Here is a 13,737-nt window from a genome sequence, read left to right as displayed (position 1 = left end):
TATAAAATCTCATTCTAGAAATACTCTTACCCTTTAAAGTCTTGAAGTTCCATATTGTCTCCCATGGTACTGAGAAACTCCTTGAAAGCTGGCGTCTCATCATTGTTCCCAAACAACTCTTCCTCTGATGTCTGAGAGGGGGAGACATGATTATAGTATGGAGGACAGAAAAAAAGGGTGGAAGATACAAGACATAAACAGTTTATAGGATCAGACACAGTGTATGTGAGTTAAACTGGAGTACACTGACAAGATCAATACGATCGCTCACCTGTCCAAACTTCTGGTAGACGACTCCAAATTTGAAAGTGTTGTTCACCTCGTGTTCATCATAAGCCACTATCAACTGGGATCCCTGTGCATACACAAACAAATATTACTTCCCATGGTTACCCATGGTCCTTTTCACTCAACTTTCTAAATTTTCTTCTTTCTCCTTAGGAAAACATGTTTTCCTGTTCAACATGTCTCCAGGGCAGGTTTATTGGGGCCCATGTTATGTAAGGCTGACATGCAAAGAACTGTCACGGCCCTCAGCGAAGGCAGTGAACTCGTTGCTGCCTCTTGCAGCCTGAGACAGATGGTTTTTCTTTCCTGAGGCTCAGGCTGAAAGCATGCTCCATCACACTCCTCCGCCTGGCTCACAGGAGGAGAAACGGATCCATTGTGTCCATTTTAGAAAGTTGTTGCCCTCTTGTGTCATCAGTCATTTTTGAATAATGCACTTACTGAACAGGGCAGATGTTAGAGAGGTAGGGGGCTTACAGACTGATTTCAAGAAGTGGCATATGTATGCCACGCCAATTCGTATGCCATTTTGGCGTGTTGTTAAGACGCATAATCGCTTTTTAGCATGTTTATCAACGCTGTTTGGCCTCCATTGACTTACATTACCTTGCGATTGCGTGTCAATTTACGCCATAGCATGTAGTATGAAGCTATAGCTCAAAATGCGTACAGATAACACGCCACTTGGCTTTAGAAAGTGGAGTGTATGTTTACATGAAGTCATGATGTCATGTCAGGCTTATGAGGGTAAATTGTGATAAGTTATGTTATTTTTCTGGTTAAGAGGGCACAAAAAGGAGGTTAAAGTGAAATGTTAATGAAGGCCTTGGTGTATGGACAGGTGGGTGATGCTGACAATAATACAGTAATTAAAGGATACACTGCATCAGTTGATGTAAAAAAAAATGCCCCAGGCCATAAGTGAAGGGCATTACATTTTCCTGAATGTGTAGAATATATAAAACAGTTACTAATGAAGGTATAAAGTTGTGGCAGATATTTTTGAATGTAGCATTAGCCCTTTCAACCTTACAGTGCCCCGTTGTCACCCCGCAGAGATGAATACATTTATAACAGATGAGCTGAGGTCAGACTTGTAATGATAAAGTTGCAATGTGGGAGTTTAGGATAAACTCACCCGAGGGTACAGGACCGGGTTGAACTTCAGCCCTGTGGCATCGTCACACAGAAGCTGAGAGAAGAAAGAGAATCATATATTTGACTGACATCATATGAGAGAAATCTCATATTGTATGGAAAGAATACCATGGTAAGATACAAAAGGGAAAGGTTATTTGATGCCATTGAGCTTATGCACAAAATCTTAAAGGTCCCATGACATGGTGCTCTTTGGATGCTTTCATATAGGCCTTAGTGGTCCCCTAATACTGTATCTGAAGTCTCTTTCCCGAAATTCAGCCTTGGTGGAGAATTACAGCCACTAGAGCCAGTCCCACAATGAGCTTTCCTTAGTATTTCTGTGTCTGTAGCTATTGAGGAGGAGAGAGGGGCGGGCAAGGTGGAGGGTGGGGGTGTCGCCTTGACCAACTGCCACTTTGCTCGTTTGAAAGTCATGATTTCTCTCATGGCTGGGCCAAATTCTATGGGCTGGAAAAGCAGAGAAAGGGGAGGTAACCTTGCTCCTTATGACCTCATAAGGAGCAAGATTCCAGATTGGCCCATCTGAGCTTTCATTTTCTCTTTTTATCTAACTGGGAAATGTTAGGACAGATTGGTGGGGATTGCTATGGACAATGTACACATGGCGATACATTGGTAAGAGCAAATTACATTTTACCATATACCCATCTAATTTAAATAGCTCCCATTACTGTATTGTGTGAACAATTAACTTAATTTAATATTTTATATGGCATTTTCCTTTGCGGGGTGCAAATATATAATAAATACAAATTTATATTGATTTTCCTCTCTTTGTTTTCAAGGTATTGTCTTCCTGAATTGTGTTTTTATGCCAGTCTTTTAACATCTTAAGAACACAGTTTTAAGAGGATTTAATCATTTTGAACAGTTTTAGTAGTTTCCTTCTCCTGTGTTTGAATAAATTATTGTCGTCGTTCCTTTGAGTTGCCATACATTCCTCTCCCTTGTAGAAAAGAACGTAGGCCTACCGATTGAAGTGTTTTACAAAACTAGGTGGCGTCGTCGGACAGCAGCTTTAAGTAAATCAGCGGTGCCACGACAGACGCGCTTGGCACCCATGGCCACACATACACTGGTGGCCAAGCCGATAAACATTCACACACATTCACACACACCGATGGCACAGCATAGGGAGTAATTCTGGGTTCAGCCCAAGGAGACTTCAACATGGGATTAAACCACCAACCTTACAATTGGTAGACAACCGCTCTACCATCTGAGCCACAGCCACAGAGTGTGATTGCAGTGTTCACACCTGCCCAAACAAACCGCACCAAGGGGGTAAACTTTTCAGGGTTCGATTCAACCGAACTAAACAAGGCAGGTGTGAAAACACCTTTAATTATAAGATCAGTCAGCTGCTGTAAAGATGTCCTTCTCCATAAGCTTCCTTTATTAGTTAGCCAGCCAGCCAGCCTCTATATATCAAATCTGGCACATGAGCTGCCTTTGTGTCTTGTGTACTTGTAAACTACTATATATCTTACCTTGGCAATCTGGGGTACACTAGGCAGCTGGTTGATGCCCGCTAACGAGATCCTGTCATGGACTGTTTTGATCCTCGACCTGCAAAAGAACAAAAAGAGGAGCTCTCTGGGTCAGAATGATCAGAGATTTTTTACATCAAAGAGATTTCTTAACTTTTACACCTAGTTTATATGCAATTAGGCAATATTAGGAAAAAGCTATGATCATGAGTTTAGTCTTAACAGAGAAAGAAAGAAACCGAGAAAAAATGATGAAAGTTGTCTCTTACAGCACCACAAATCTATTCCGAGGTAATCATGACAAAGAGCATACAGAGCTGCAACAAAAGAGAAGGGAGGAGAGAGGAGTAGGACCCAAACACGTTTTCAGGAAAAGAGAGGCAGTGTCCAGGTAGGCCTGCTTCATTATTAATTGTCAGAAATGTTAGCAGTCTGGTTCTGTGAGAAATTCACAATGTAAAATGCTTCAAATTAAGATACTAATACTGACAGGGCATGTCCCTCATTGTACCTGAGCATGATGCGTAGGAACTCCTGTCCTTCAGCCTCTTCGTGTTTCAGAGACATGATGAGATTGCCTATACTGCTGCCTGTGCAGTAGTAGTTCATGTGTTCCTGGATGAGTGTAGAAAAGAGGTTATGAGTGTGTGAGAGAGAGAGAGAGATTTGAGGTCAAACACAATAACAGTCTTTCTCTTCTAAATACACACTGATGTTAGTACACAGACACTCACATTGCCTAGGAAATATTTGCGGTAGGCGCGGGCTGTGCTATTACACTCCAGGCGGTAGCTGTGTCCCCCACCAGGGCTCATGCCCTCTCCTCCATCCTCCTCCTCACAGAAACTGGACTCTGAGGAGGAGGGGGTCCCTGCTGGTGCCTCCACATCCTCAATCCAGTAACCCCCAAACTGTGGCAGGATTACCTGAGGGTATGGACCACCTTTCTCCAGTATCTTGGACAGAAGGGCAAGGGAGACAGTGAGTTAGATAAAAGCCAAATATATCATTAAATGTAATAGCTCTGGGGAAAGGAAAGTTCTCTAGAATTGCATCTTCATAAATTAAGCTTGCAAAGTACTTCTACTTTAAATGTATTATCTATTGTCGGAAACACTCCTAGCTAGTGGGTACAAATGAGAGGGGTGTAAATGTGTGTTATGAGTGTATTGTGTGAGTGAAAAATGACTCACATCTTCTATTCGTGGGTAGGGGATATAGTCATCCTGTCAAATAGAGGACACACACACTGTTAAAGGGAGTCATTTTAACATAGGTGAACTTCACTGACTTTCAGAACAATGATACAGTTGCGAGCACAGTCACAAACACAGGAAGAGAAAGGTAACAACTTATAATGCCAAATAGACTTTTAGGTGATGATGCAACAGCCTGAAATGCACAGTCATCAGCAAAAGGCGTGTCACCCCTTCATGATATCAGAGCCGTTTTGATTCAGTAAACCCTGGGGTTAAGAGCTGTTATGAGCCTGTAGTTATTTGGCAGTCTGCTAGAGTAGCACAGCTCCAATATGACCTCTAAATACTGCTGAGGCCCGTCTGCACCACTAAGGGTGCAGCGCTACGGACAGCCAGTCATTTATATTCTGCAGCAGCAGGAGTCAGGATACTGGCAGTCCAGAGAGGATCAATTGGCAGTTGGAGTTCATTCAACTTATAATCAATCAGATCAGGAGACTATTGATTCTTTGTACTTTAAAAGCCTTGAGAAAATTTTAAAAAGTGTTCACAGTGGGGGGTTCAGAATCCCTCATGGGCTGACAGATGAGACAAGACCAACCACAGAGAAAATCAGGAGGCATGATGAAGCAGTGATGAAGTAAAACATGCAGAGGCATAATAACACAAATGGATCAGATGTGTACAAGTGTGTGCTGTCTGGTCACACCTTCCATCTTTTGGTCTCTTCAGCTTTAGGGACCTAATTAGTGTCCGTACGCAGCATGAGGACGGAAAAGCACAAGGGTCAAAAAGCAAGTTTTGTTTATTTTTGTGCATTTAAAAACTGTGCTGGAACATGGCGCTCTCGTTCTCAGACCTCATTGTTTTGTCAGATGACAACTGAGTGAGTCATACATACTAATTAACTTTTCCGTACACACACACACACACACACACACACACACACACACACACACACACACACACACATGCACACAGAAACACACACACAGGTAATACAGACACACACACACACACACACACACACCCTTAGTTATTCTATCTCTCTGAATCCAACTTCCAGACATGCTAAATTGTCCTTGTCTTATTATGTTGCCTTTTTTTGTGACACAGCAACACTGAGACACGGATTGAGGCTGCAGTGTTTTGTATATATATATTCAGATATGAAAGCCAATTTACACAGAGTAAATTGGCCAATTATGGCAGAGGCCCAGTGGAACAGCTTTTCTACATGGCTGAGCATAATGTAGAAGTGATTTAATGAACATGTGTCAGAGTACTGAACATACACACCACACCCATCACGTCTAATGACACCAATCATACCAAAAATGTATTTGTCACAGTACAAGTACAGACACATGGACCACACACACACACACACACACACACACACACACACACACACACACACACACACACACACACACACACACACACTTCTCAGTCTGGTCTCTCTGTAGTGGTGTGTGTCTGTCTGAGTGCATATTGATGGAGCAGCTGTTATTATCACGGGGGAGTCATTATCAACAATACGAGACTGATCACCAAGACGCTCTGAAGATGATTTAATTTTCAGTCATAGACAGTGAGACAAAGATGAAGAGTGGACAAAGGAGAGAAAAAGGTAGAGGTGGAAAGAGGTGAAGTTTGAAGAGGAAGGAAAAAAGAGCTTGGGATCAAAAAGGTGACCTTCATCTGCACCATCCAGATTACAGTATTGAAGCACACTTTGAGCACTGAGTTCCATATGCGGAGTTAGAGGTGGCAGAGTTCAAGAGAGTTGGTCGATGCAAGCTGAGTGTCAGAAAAGATGGATGAGGCGCACAGTTTCTGTGTGTGTGTGTGTGTGTGTATGTGTGACAGAGAGACTCTTTGATCACCGGGCTGTATTGACTGTCATCAACACTTTCCAAATAACTCCACTGATGTCTTCAGTCAGCCTGTGCTTTTGTATCTCTCTGAGCAGCATCTTTCTAACATTCTCCTTCTGTGTTAGAAATGACAGTATAAGGCTGGCCTTATTCTATATTTTTGGAGACAAATCACATAAAAAGACCAAGAATATGCTAGTCCCAACTTCCCTAATGTACCTTGTCTGTGGCACTCAAGCTTATTCCTTCATAAAGAAGATGTAAATCTAAAAGAATAGGGTCTCAAATTTATAGTTTTATTTTTAAAATAGAAATTTCCTAACAGCTCACTCAGTTTTAACAGCAAACTTTAGTCAAACAGGGTTAAATTACGGTTCCTCTGAAGTGCAAACCATGACAGGAAATCCCACAACACAATTTTATGTATAATTTTTTTGTATATTTACTAATTTAAATAATTATATAAATTAAATTACTAAAACACATGTAAAGGTGCTTCGGTGACATTTACCCACCTAAAAGAAATAATTTAAAAAACAGTCAGTCCGTTGGCTGGTCTTCAGTGGCAAGTTTACTCAAACATTCATTCAGACGTTGGGCCAACTGAAGAAGGCAGCGCACACCAACAGTTTACACCAATGGATGATCTTGTGCCTTTATACTCACATAAGGAATAAATTAAAGGGGGTATCTGTCATTTTTGCAAATATATAAAATTAAATAATACATAAAATTAAAAATAACAGTGTCAAATACCCCAAAATATACTATGTGCCACACAACCAACGATCAGTGTCCAACGATTGTGTCCTTGGATTTGCTATCGTGTTGTGGCGATTTGCTGTCCTGTTGTGGGATTTGCCGTTGTGTCATTGTGGGTTTACCATTTCTTTTTTGGGTAGTTTAATGTGCTGCATTTATAGATTGCTACAAAAAACTAACTTTCTCTAACTCATTCCTTTCATTGTCTACTGGATGTCAACCATGCTGCATAAAAGTCATTCTATTCTCAAAATATGAACATTTCCATTGACTAGGCCTGGTACGACTGCCTAATTCACACATCTTGGATATCTTATCGCGGACCATAAACCCTTATTACCCCCAAAAAAGTCTATATCCTTGATGTACCACTTCCGGGATTGCTCCGTTGCCACTGGAGAATCCGTTGGGTTCCACTCATTTACTTATGTCCTGTCTCTCTTAGTTACGCTGTTATAGTTCTAGACTGCCGGGGGACTTCCTTCCTTCCTTTGACACACTGAGCTGCTCTCTCCTCTCCCTTTCTATTACTATTTGTGTGCATCCCGTCCCAGAAATGCTTGTTACTAATCCTAGCGGAGTCCTTATGTTTTTTCACCCAGCGTATTTCCTTGGAGAACGTTGGCACCAAGATCCTGGTTGCAGCTGTCGCCGTGGTCCTGCTGCACTCCCTGCTGAGCTCAGCGGTGCCCTGCAATGTCATGCTGCTTCCTGCTACGTCCATCCATGCTCTGCTGGGCCATGCTACATCCTGTAACGCCCTGCGGCGCCCTGATATGACATGAACTACTACGACTACCATTTGAAGTCACTGTTCCATTATTAATTTGACTATTATCGCCACTGTTCATCATATCCCCAACCGGCGCGTCAGACACCACCTACCAAGAGCCTGGGTCTGTCCGAGGTTTCTTCCCAAGAGGGAGTTTTTCCTCGCCACTGTCGCACTGCTTGCTCTTGAGGGAATTACTGTAATTGTTGGAATTGTTGGGGCTTTGTAAATTATAGATGGTCTAGACCTACTCTATCTGTAAGTGTCTCGAGATAACTCTTGTTATGATTTGATACTATAAATAAAATTGAATTGAATTGAATTGAATTGAATTGAATTGAATTTAGGCCGGATATCCGTTGCCTTGGGCTTCCTTTGTGTTGGCATTTTAAACTCCGGTCAATTTATGAGGACTATGGTTAATCTTTTCTCAGATCTCTGCAGGGTAAATCCAGACAGCTATCTGTCCAATCTGAGTTTTCTGTTGAATGACTAAAACAACTTTTAAATGTACACGTTCCACCAAAACAAGTTCCTTCCGAGCCTATTTGGCAGCGGCGCCGCAGCTTTTCTCTGGTGCTTAGCACTGCCCAAGACGATTGTGATTGGTTTAGAGAAATGCCAATAAACCAGAGCATGTTTTCCTTCCATCCCCAAATGCTACGTGGAGTAGTCAGACTCTCCTCTAGTGCACTTTGGAGGAGGGTCTGGCAAAGCGAGACTACCCCCAAAAGAACTTGCAAGAAGCACTTCAACTTCTGGATCTTCCTTTGGCCATTTATTCTCTTTCTTTTTCTGTGCCTTTCATTTCTCCTCACACCTTCTTCCTTCTCCTTTTCTCCCTTTTGTATATCCCCATCTGTCCTCAAACTACTCAGCATGTGCCCTTAGGGGCTTGAGGTGGAAGGTGGGGGGATTGTGGGCGGTTGTGGTAGCGAGGGGGCTGGCACAAAAAAGTGTCACAGAGAGAGAAAGACTTTTTAAAAGAATCAATACATTGAATACGTTTCATACGGAGAAGGAGAGAATAGTAATGCCGGTCCAGATTGTTTCAGTGCTATTCTTCTTTGCCCCCAGCATGCCCATTATACAATCTGAGCAACAGACTGAACCCAGCTGGCTGACCAACACTGATTGAATCATTAATGTCTGTTTTATCCTTGTATAGGTTAAATCTGGCTGTGGTCAGGGAAAATGAGAGGACAAACTCTATCTCCCAGTATGTTCAAAGTTGTACTCAGTGCAAGAATCTCCTGATGGCACAAACATGCTGCAATGCACATATGCAACTTTTGCCCAATGGTACAGGCTTAGTCAAAGAGAGAGAGAGAGCGAAAGAACAGAGGTTGTGAAATAAGGAAGAGATACAAGGAAAGAAACTGGATTTACAGTTAAGGAAATAATGAATAAGAATGTCATACCTGCATCCTCTCCAGCATATCGAAGAACTCTGCAGACTGAAACAGACAGAGGGAGATTACAATACATATAAAACAGGCTGTAACTTTGACTTTCAGAGTACCAAAAATCGACTAACACCATATACATATTTAGTCAGTACAACAGCAGAGTCATTGCCCTTAATTTACACTTTAAATAAGTGTTTCAAAACTCAAAGCAAAACCAACAGGGCAGGGCAGCGGAGAGACTTCCAGCCTTTCACAACAACATGCACACACAACTAAGCAACCATATCCTCAGAAAGTAACACACGCTCACAAAAACACATGCATCCTCAAGTACATTTACACGTCTCTGTCTCCGGGGAATCCACCTTGACACATAAACAAGCTGTGAGGGTGATAATGGTGTACATGCTTTGTGTCTTTGTGCTCAGATGTCAGCAAATGTATAATGTGGAAAACGCAATGTGTTTAGGGTGGTTTGGACCATAGAAGTGTGTGCGTGCACATGAACAGTACGCACTCACTTACACAAGATGTCAATTCATGACACCAAACTTGACTTCCTGTTAAAGGAAGAAATTCCTGAAAACATTTGTACAAAAGAATCTACGACAGCAGTACTATTCTTCCTCTTTAAATGGCTACACAGTACACTGCTGTTGAATCATGATGTTACCAATGAAAAAGACCCACTTTTCTTGATAAAACTATAACCTATTTGAAAAAACTTTGACAGCCAATACCTCACAGTAACATGCACTATCCAATATCACGTTTATAAATGCACGAGTATGGGTGCTACACATTCAGTAGCGTCATAAAATACAAAGCAAGAGGAACCGGGAAATAAATGCCTTACCAATAAACTGTAGCTCCTTAACCAGGAAAGTCCGTAAACGTTTTTACAGCCCTTTAAATGACTGTGATTAGCGGTAATAAACTATAAATAACAGCACAACTGTAATAAAAAATAAACATACAACCCTACACTGGTTACCTGCACTCAGCATTACCACTGCATACAGAACCACACACACATACAGAGATTATCAAGGAGTTAATATTAACCAGTTCAAGGTGCTGTAAACCGATGCAGTGTCAACACCTGACAGCCAGACCAACAATGAGCACAGCTGCCTATATCTAGCTAGATATCAACTTTGGCAGTCAGCATGTGTTCTCAGCCAACTGCACATGTTATCATGAGGTGTGTGTCTCTGTCCCTCTGTGTGTGTGGTGTTATGCTTTACTGGGATTATTTGAGGACCACTAGAGGAGGTGTATTCCTAAAAAGCAGTTTTTGCAGCCTGACCTTTTCTTTCTTCTTTGAATCTATCGAGATGTCCTCACACACTGTTGACCATGGAAGTTTAAAGACACACTGATGCAGCTTGTTCTGGCACTATTTGAGTGGGATCCTGTAGTGCTGACAGCGTGTTCAATCATCATGTACGTCCCCTGCAGTGACCAGACAAGAGCAGGGACAAGCAAGACCTATCTGTCTTTCTGCCTCCCTGTCAATCTAAAACAGGACCCGGATGTCTGTATTTTCTGTCCTTGCACTTTGTTCTGTCCCTTTAAGTGTTTCACAATCCTAATGTGTCCTCTCTCCTCTCGTAACGATTATCTTTTCCTTCCCAATTATATTTTTGATTTATTCCCCCTTTCTTCTCCTTTCCTACCTCTTTGCATGTTTTGCCTCAAAGTATCTCCTCTCTAGCCCAGCAACAAGATCTGCATCTCTTCTCCCATGGCTGTTCACCTGACCGGCAGCCTCATTGGCTGATAGAATTCACACATATTCATGTACAGTCATGGACACAATCATCCGCACATTGACAACAATGATGATAAGTCACAGACAGGAACAGTGGCCTCCATTTCTCATCATGTTATCTTCAGCATTAAAGGAGTGTTAGTGAATTTAACTTAATCAAAAACACTAATTGAAAGCTTGGAGAAAGAAATTAAATGGGAACGAGCTAAATTTTAGTTTCTTTCTGTCATTAATTGTTTATTCCTTTTCACTATTCTTTAGTCCTGATGAGTCCAACTGCCAAGAGTTCCACAGATATCATGCTCTTATTATATCCACTAGGGGTGTAAGAAAAAATCGATACACTTGAGTATCGCGAAATTTTATTTAGCAATATTATATTGATTTTCAAAAAACGCAATATCGATTTTTTTTGTTTACATACAAAAATATTCATGTAAGACAGTGGTTCACGTTTATGTTGTGTTTAAACCCCCTACCGCTAGATGGCTATGCTGAGACACACCACTAGTGTCCTTGCCTAACAGTGCCTAGCAGTGCCTGACTTTTTGCTAGAAGCTAACAATGTAGTTATGGCTGAACTTTGGCCTACTTTAGCATATAAAAATTTGCTCACTAAGAACCTGTGAACCACAATCCCAAACTGGCAGTTTGATTTTCTGTGTACTGAATTGTTTACCTAAAGTAAACTTCTTTGACTTTTATGCACATCATGTCTTTTTTTTAAATATTAGTTTTTCTAAAATTATACTTCAAAAAAATCCCAATAGATCGCCTTACGCACAGTATCGAAATATATTGCAATATATTGAATCGTGACCCATGTATCGTGATACGTATCGTATCGACACATTCTTGCCAATACACAGCCCTAATATCCACAACAGCCACTCGTTGTTTTTAGTGTGCAGTTCAGTTCTATTTAAGACAGGTTTATTCAAAATTTTGAGACAGCCTTATTCAAAATACCTGCACCTCAGCCAAAGACAGCATTGTCCTAGCATGACCGGACAGAATATTTTCTCCTGCCCACAAAACAACTCCTTTTCTGGGTCAAAAAGGTGATGAATGGATGAAGGGATGAGCTTGGGGTGGCAGCTCTGGTCTCTACAGCTATCAGATGTACAGTAAGACCCAAACACCCTTATAGCACAGCTCTGTCAGATATCTGGAACACTGGCTGGCATCTGTATTTAATACATCAGTCAATACTGCTTTGGCTTGGTCCCTGGGTTATGAAATATAGTTGTGAAATGCTTCACATGTGGGAGTAAAATGTATGTAAACTGTAGAGATTTCAGAGATGCGGTGCTTGTTCTTCTGCCAGCTTTTTCAAACTAAGCACATTACTGTTAAGTTCTCTACACAGTAGGCCTGATGATGTATTTACAAGGTAATCAGCATGCTGCCGCTGAGCAGTGAAGTGATGAATGGAAGGCATTTCCAGAAAAAACTGTTCAATTTTGAAAAAAATTTGAGTGAGCTGCTACCTAAAGTCAATGGATAATTGATATGCAGGTGAACTTCCACATTAAACCACACACTTTGATCTGAAAACATTACATAATAAATTGTTCACAGTAACAGACAGACCGTGACAGTCTGGTTGTTTTTTCAGTCAAAATGCAGACTTAACTTAACAATAAAACTTTACCTTAGCTGGTAAAACATCTGAGCCCTCTGATGTCTCTGCCTACTTTTTCTTTTTACTACCCTTCTACCTTTGGAAAGGGACTTCACTATCACTCGCTTTTAATGTGTATTTTATCTTTTAACGCCTAAAGCCTGAACAGGTAAGTCAAGTCACACAGCAAACTGAATCTTATGTGAAAACAGAACAGGTTATTCGAGTGTCGACACAAAACACACACACACGCACACACACTATGTCACCTTGTGGGCCATGTCTACGTTTTGTTTAGCTGTGTCAGCAGCGGTTGACAGTTAGTATTAAGCATAGTGTGAGTCACTACAAAGTGTGGCACACACACACACACACACACACATACACACACACTAGGGCTGTGTATTGGCAAGAAACTGGCGATACGATACGTATCACAATACATGGGTCACGATTCAATATATTGCAATATATTTCGATACTGTGCATAAGGCGATGTATTGGGATTTTTTTAAAGTGTAATTTTAGAAAAACTAATATTTAAAAAAAGACATGATATGCATAAAAGCCAAAGAAGTTTACTTTAGGTAAACAATTCAGTACACAGAAAATCAAACTGCCAGTTTGGGATTGTGGTTCACAGGTTCTTAGTGAGCAAATTTTTATATGCTAAAGTAGGCCAAAGTTTAGCCATAGTTACAATGTTAGCTTCTAGCAAAAAGTCAGGCACTGCTAGGCACTGTTAGGCAAGGACACTAGTGGTGTGTCTCAGCATAGCCATCTAGCGGTAGGGGGTATAAACACAACATAAACGTGAACCACTGTCTCACATGAATATTTTTGCACGTAAACTAAAAAAAATCGATATTGTGTTTTTGAAAATCTATATAGTATTGCTAAATAAAATATATGGATACTCAAGTGTATCGATTTTTTCTTACACCCCTAACACACACACATACCAACAACTGTGAGGACTGTCTTTAAGCCCATGTATTACCTAACCCTAATTTAAAGGGTCAATCCGTTTTTTCTCAACCTGGGCGCCATTTGCCTATGCATTAGTGTCTAATAGACTGATGTGAACAAAAATCTTTGAAATGTGTCCAGTATTCCGGCTTCCCGGGTGTTATGGTAGGAGGTGTAGTGCACAAACTTATGCTTTATGTGGACGACACATTATTTTTTGTGTACGAACCTTGCAGATCTATACCCTGTCTACTCAGGATCATTGACTCTTGCTTGAGGTTTTCAGATTTGTGGGGTGGATTGGTCCAATTGCTCCTTACCTTTGCCGGCTTGATGCCACGTGGCAGCCTTCCGATTGGGTGCATTTCAGTTTCCGGGGCAAGGTGTTGTGTGTCTGGGTGTCTTGTTT

General features: G+C 41.2%; 1 protein-coding gene across 2 annotated transcripts in view; it reads right to left on the bottom strand.

The window, feature by feature from the left end:
- The window catches only part of rap1gap2a (RAP1 GTPase activating protein 2a), a 101,569-nt gene that overhangs the window by 11,450 nt on the left and 76,382 nt on the right, over positions 1–13,737 (bottom strand). For both annotated transcript variants that reach the window (XM_028571137.1, XM_028571128.1), the window contains 8 exons: positions 8,974–9,009; positions 4,133–4,165; positions 3,674–3,895; positions 3,451–3,554; positions 2,940–3,018; positions 1,427–1,480; positions 272–355; positions 31–131 (listed from right to left, as the gene is read on the bottom strand). In XM_028571137.1, the coding sequence (XP_028426938.1) occupies positions 31–131; positions 272–355; positions 1,427–1,480; positions 2,940–3,018; positions 3,451–3,554; positions 3,674–3,895; positions 4,133–4,165; positions 8,974–9,009 (713 nt within the window). The remainder of the gene's footprint in view (positions 1–30; positions 132–271; positions 356–1,426; positions 1,481–2,939; positions 3,019–3,450; positions 3,555–3,673; positions 3,896–4,132; positions 4,166–8,973; positions 9,010–13,737) is intronic.

Source organism: Perca flavescens, chromosome 3 (assembly GCF_004354835.1).
Source record: "Perca flavescens isolate YP-PL-M2 chromosome 3, PFLA_1.0, whole genome shotgun sequence".
Taxonomy (NCBI): Eukaryota; Metazoa; Chordata; class Actinopteri; order Perciformes; family Percidae; genus Perca; species Perca flavescens.
The sequence above is the reverse complement of the archived record's forward strand: the minus strand, read 5'-3'. Positions and strand labels throughout refer to the sequence as shown.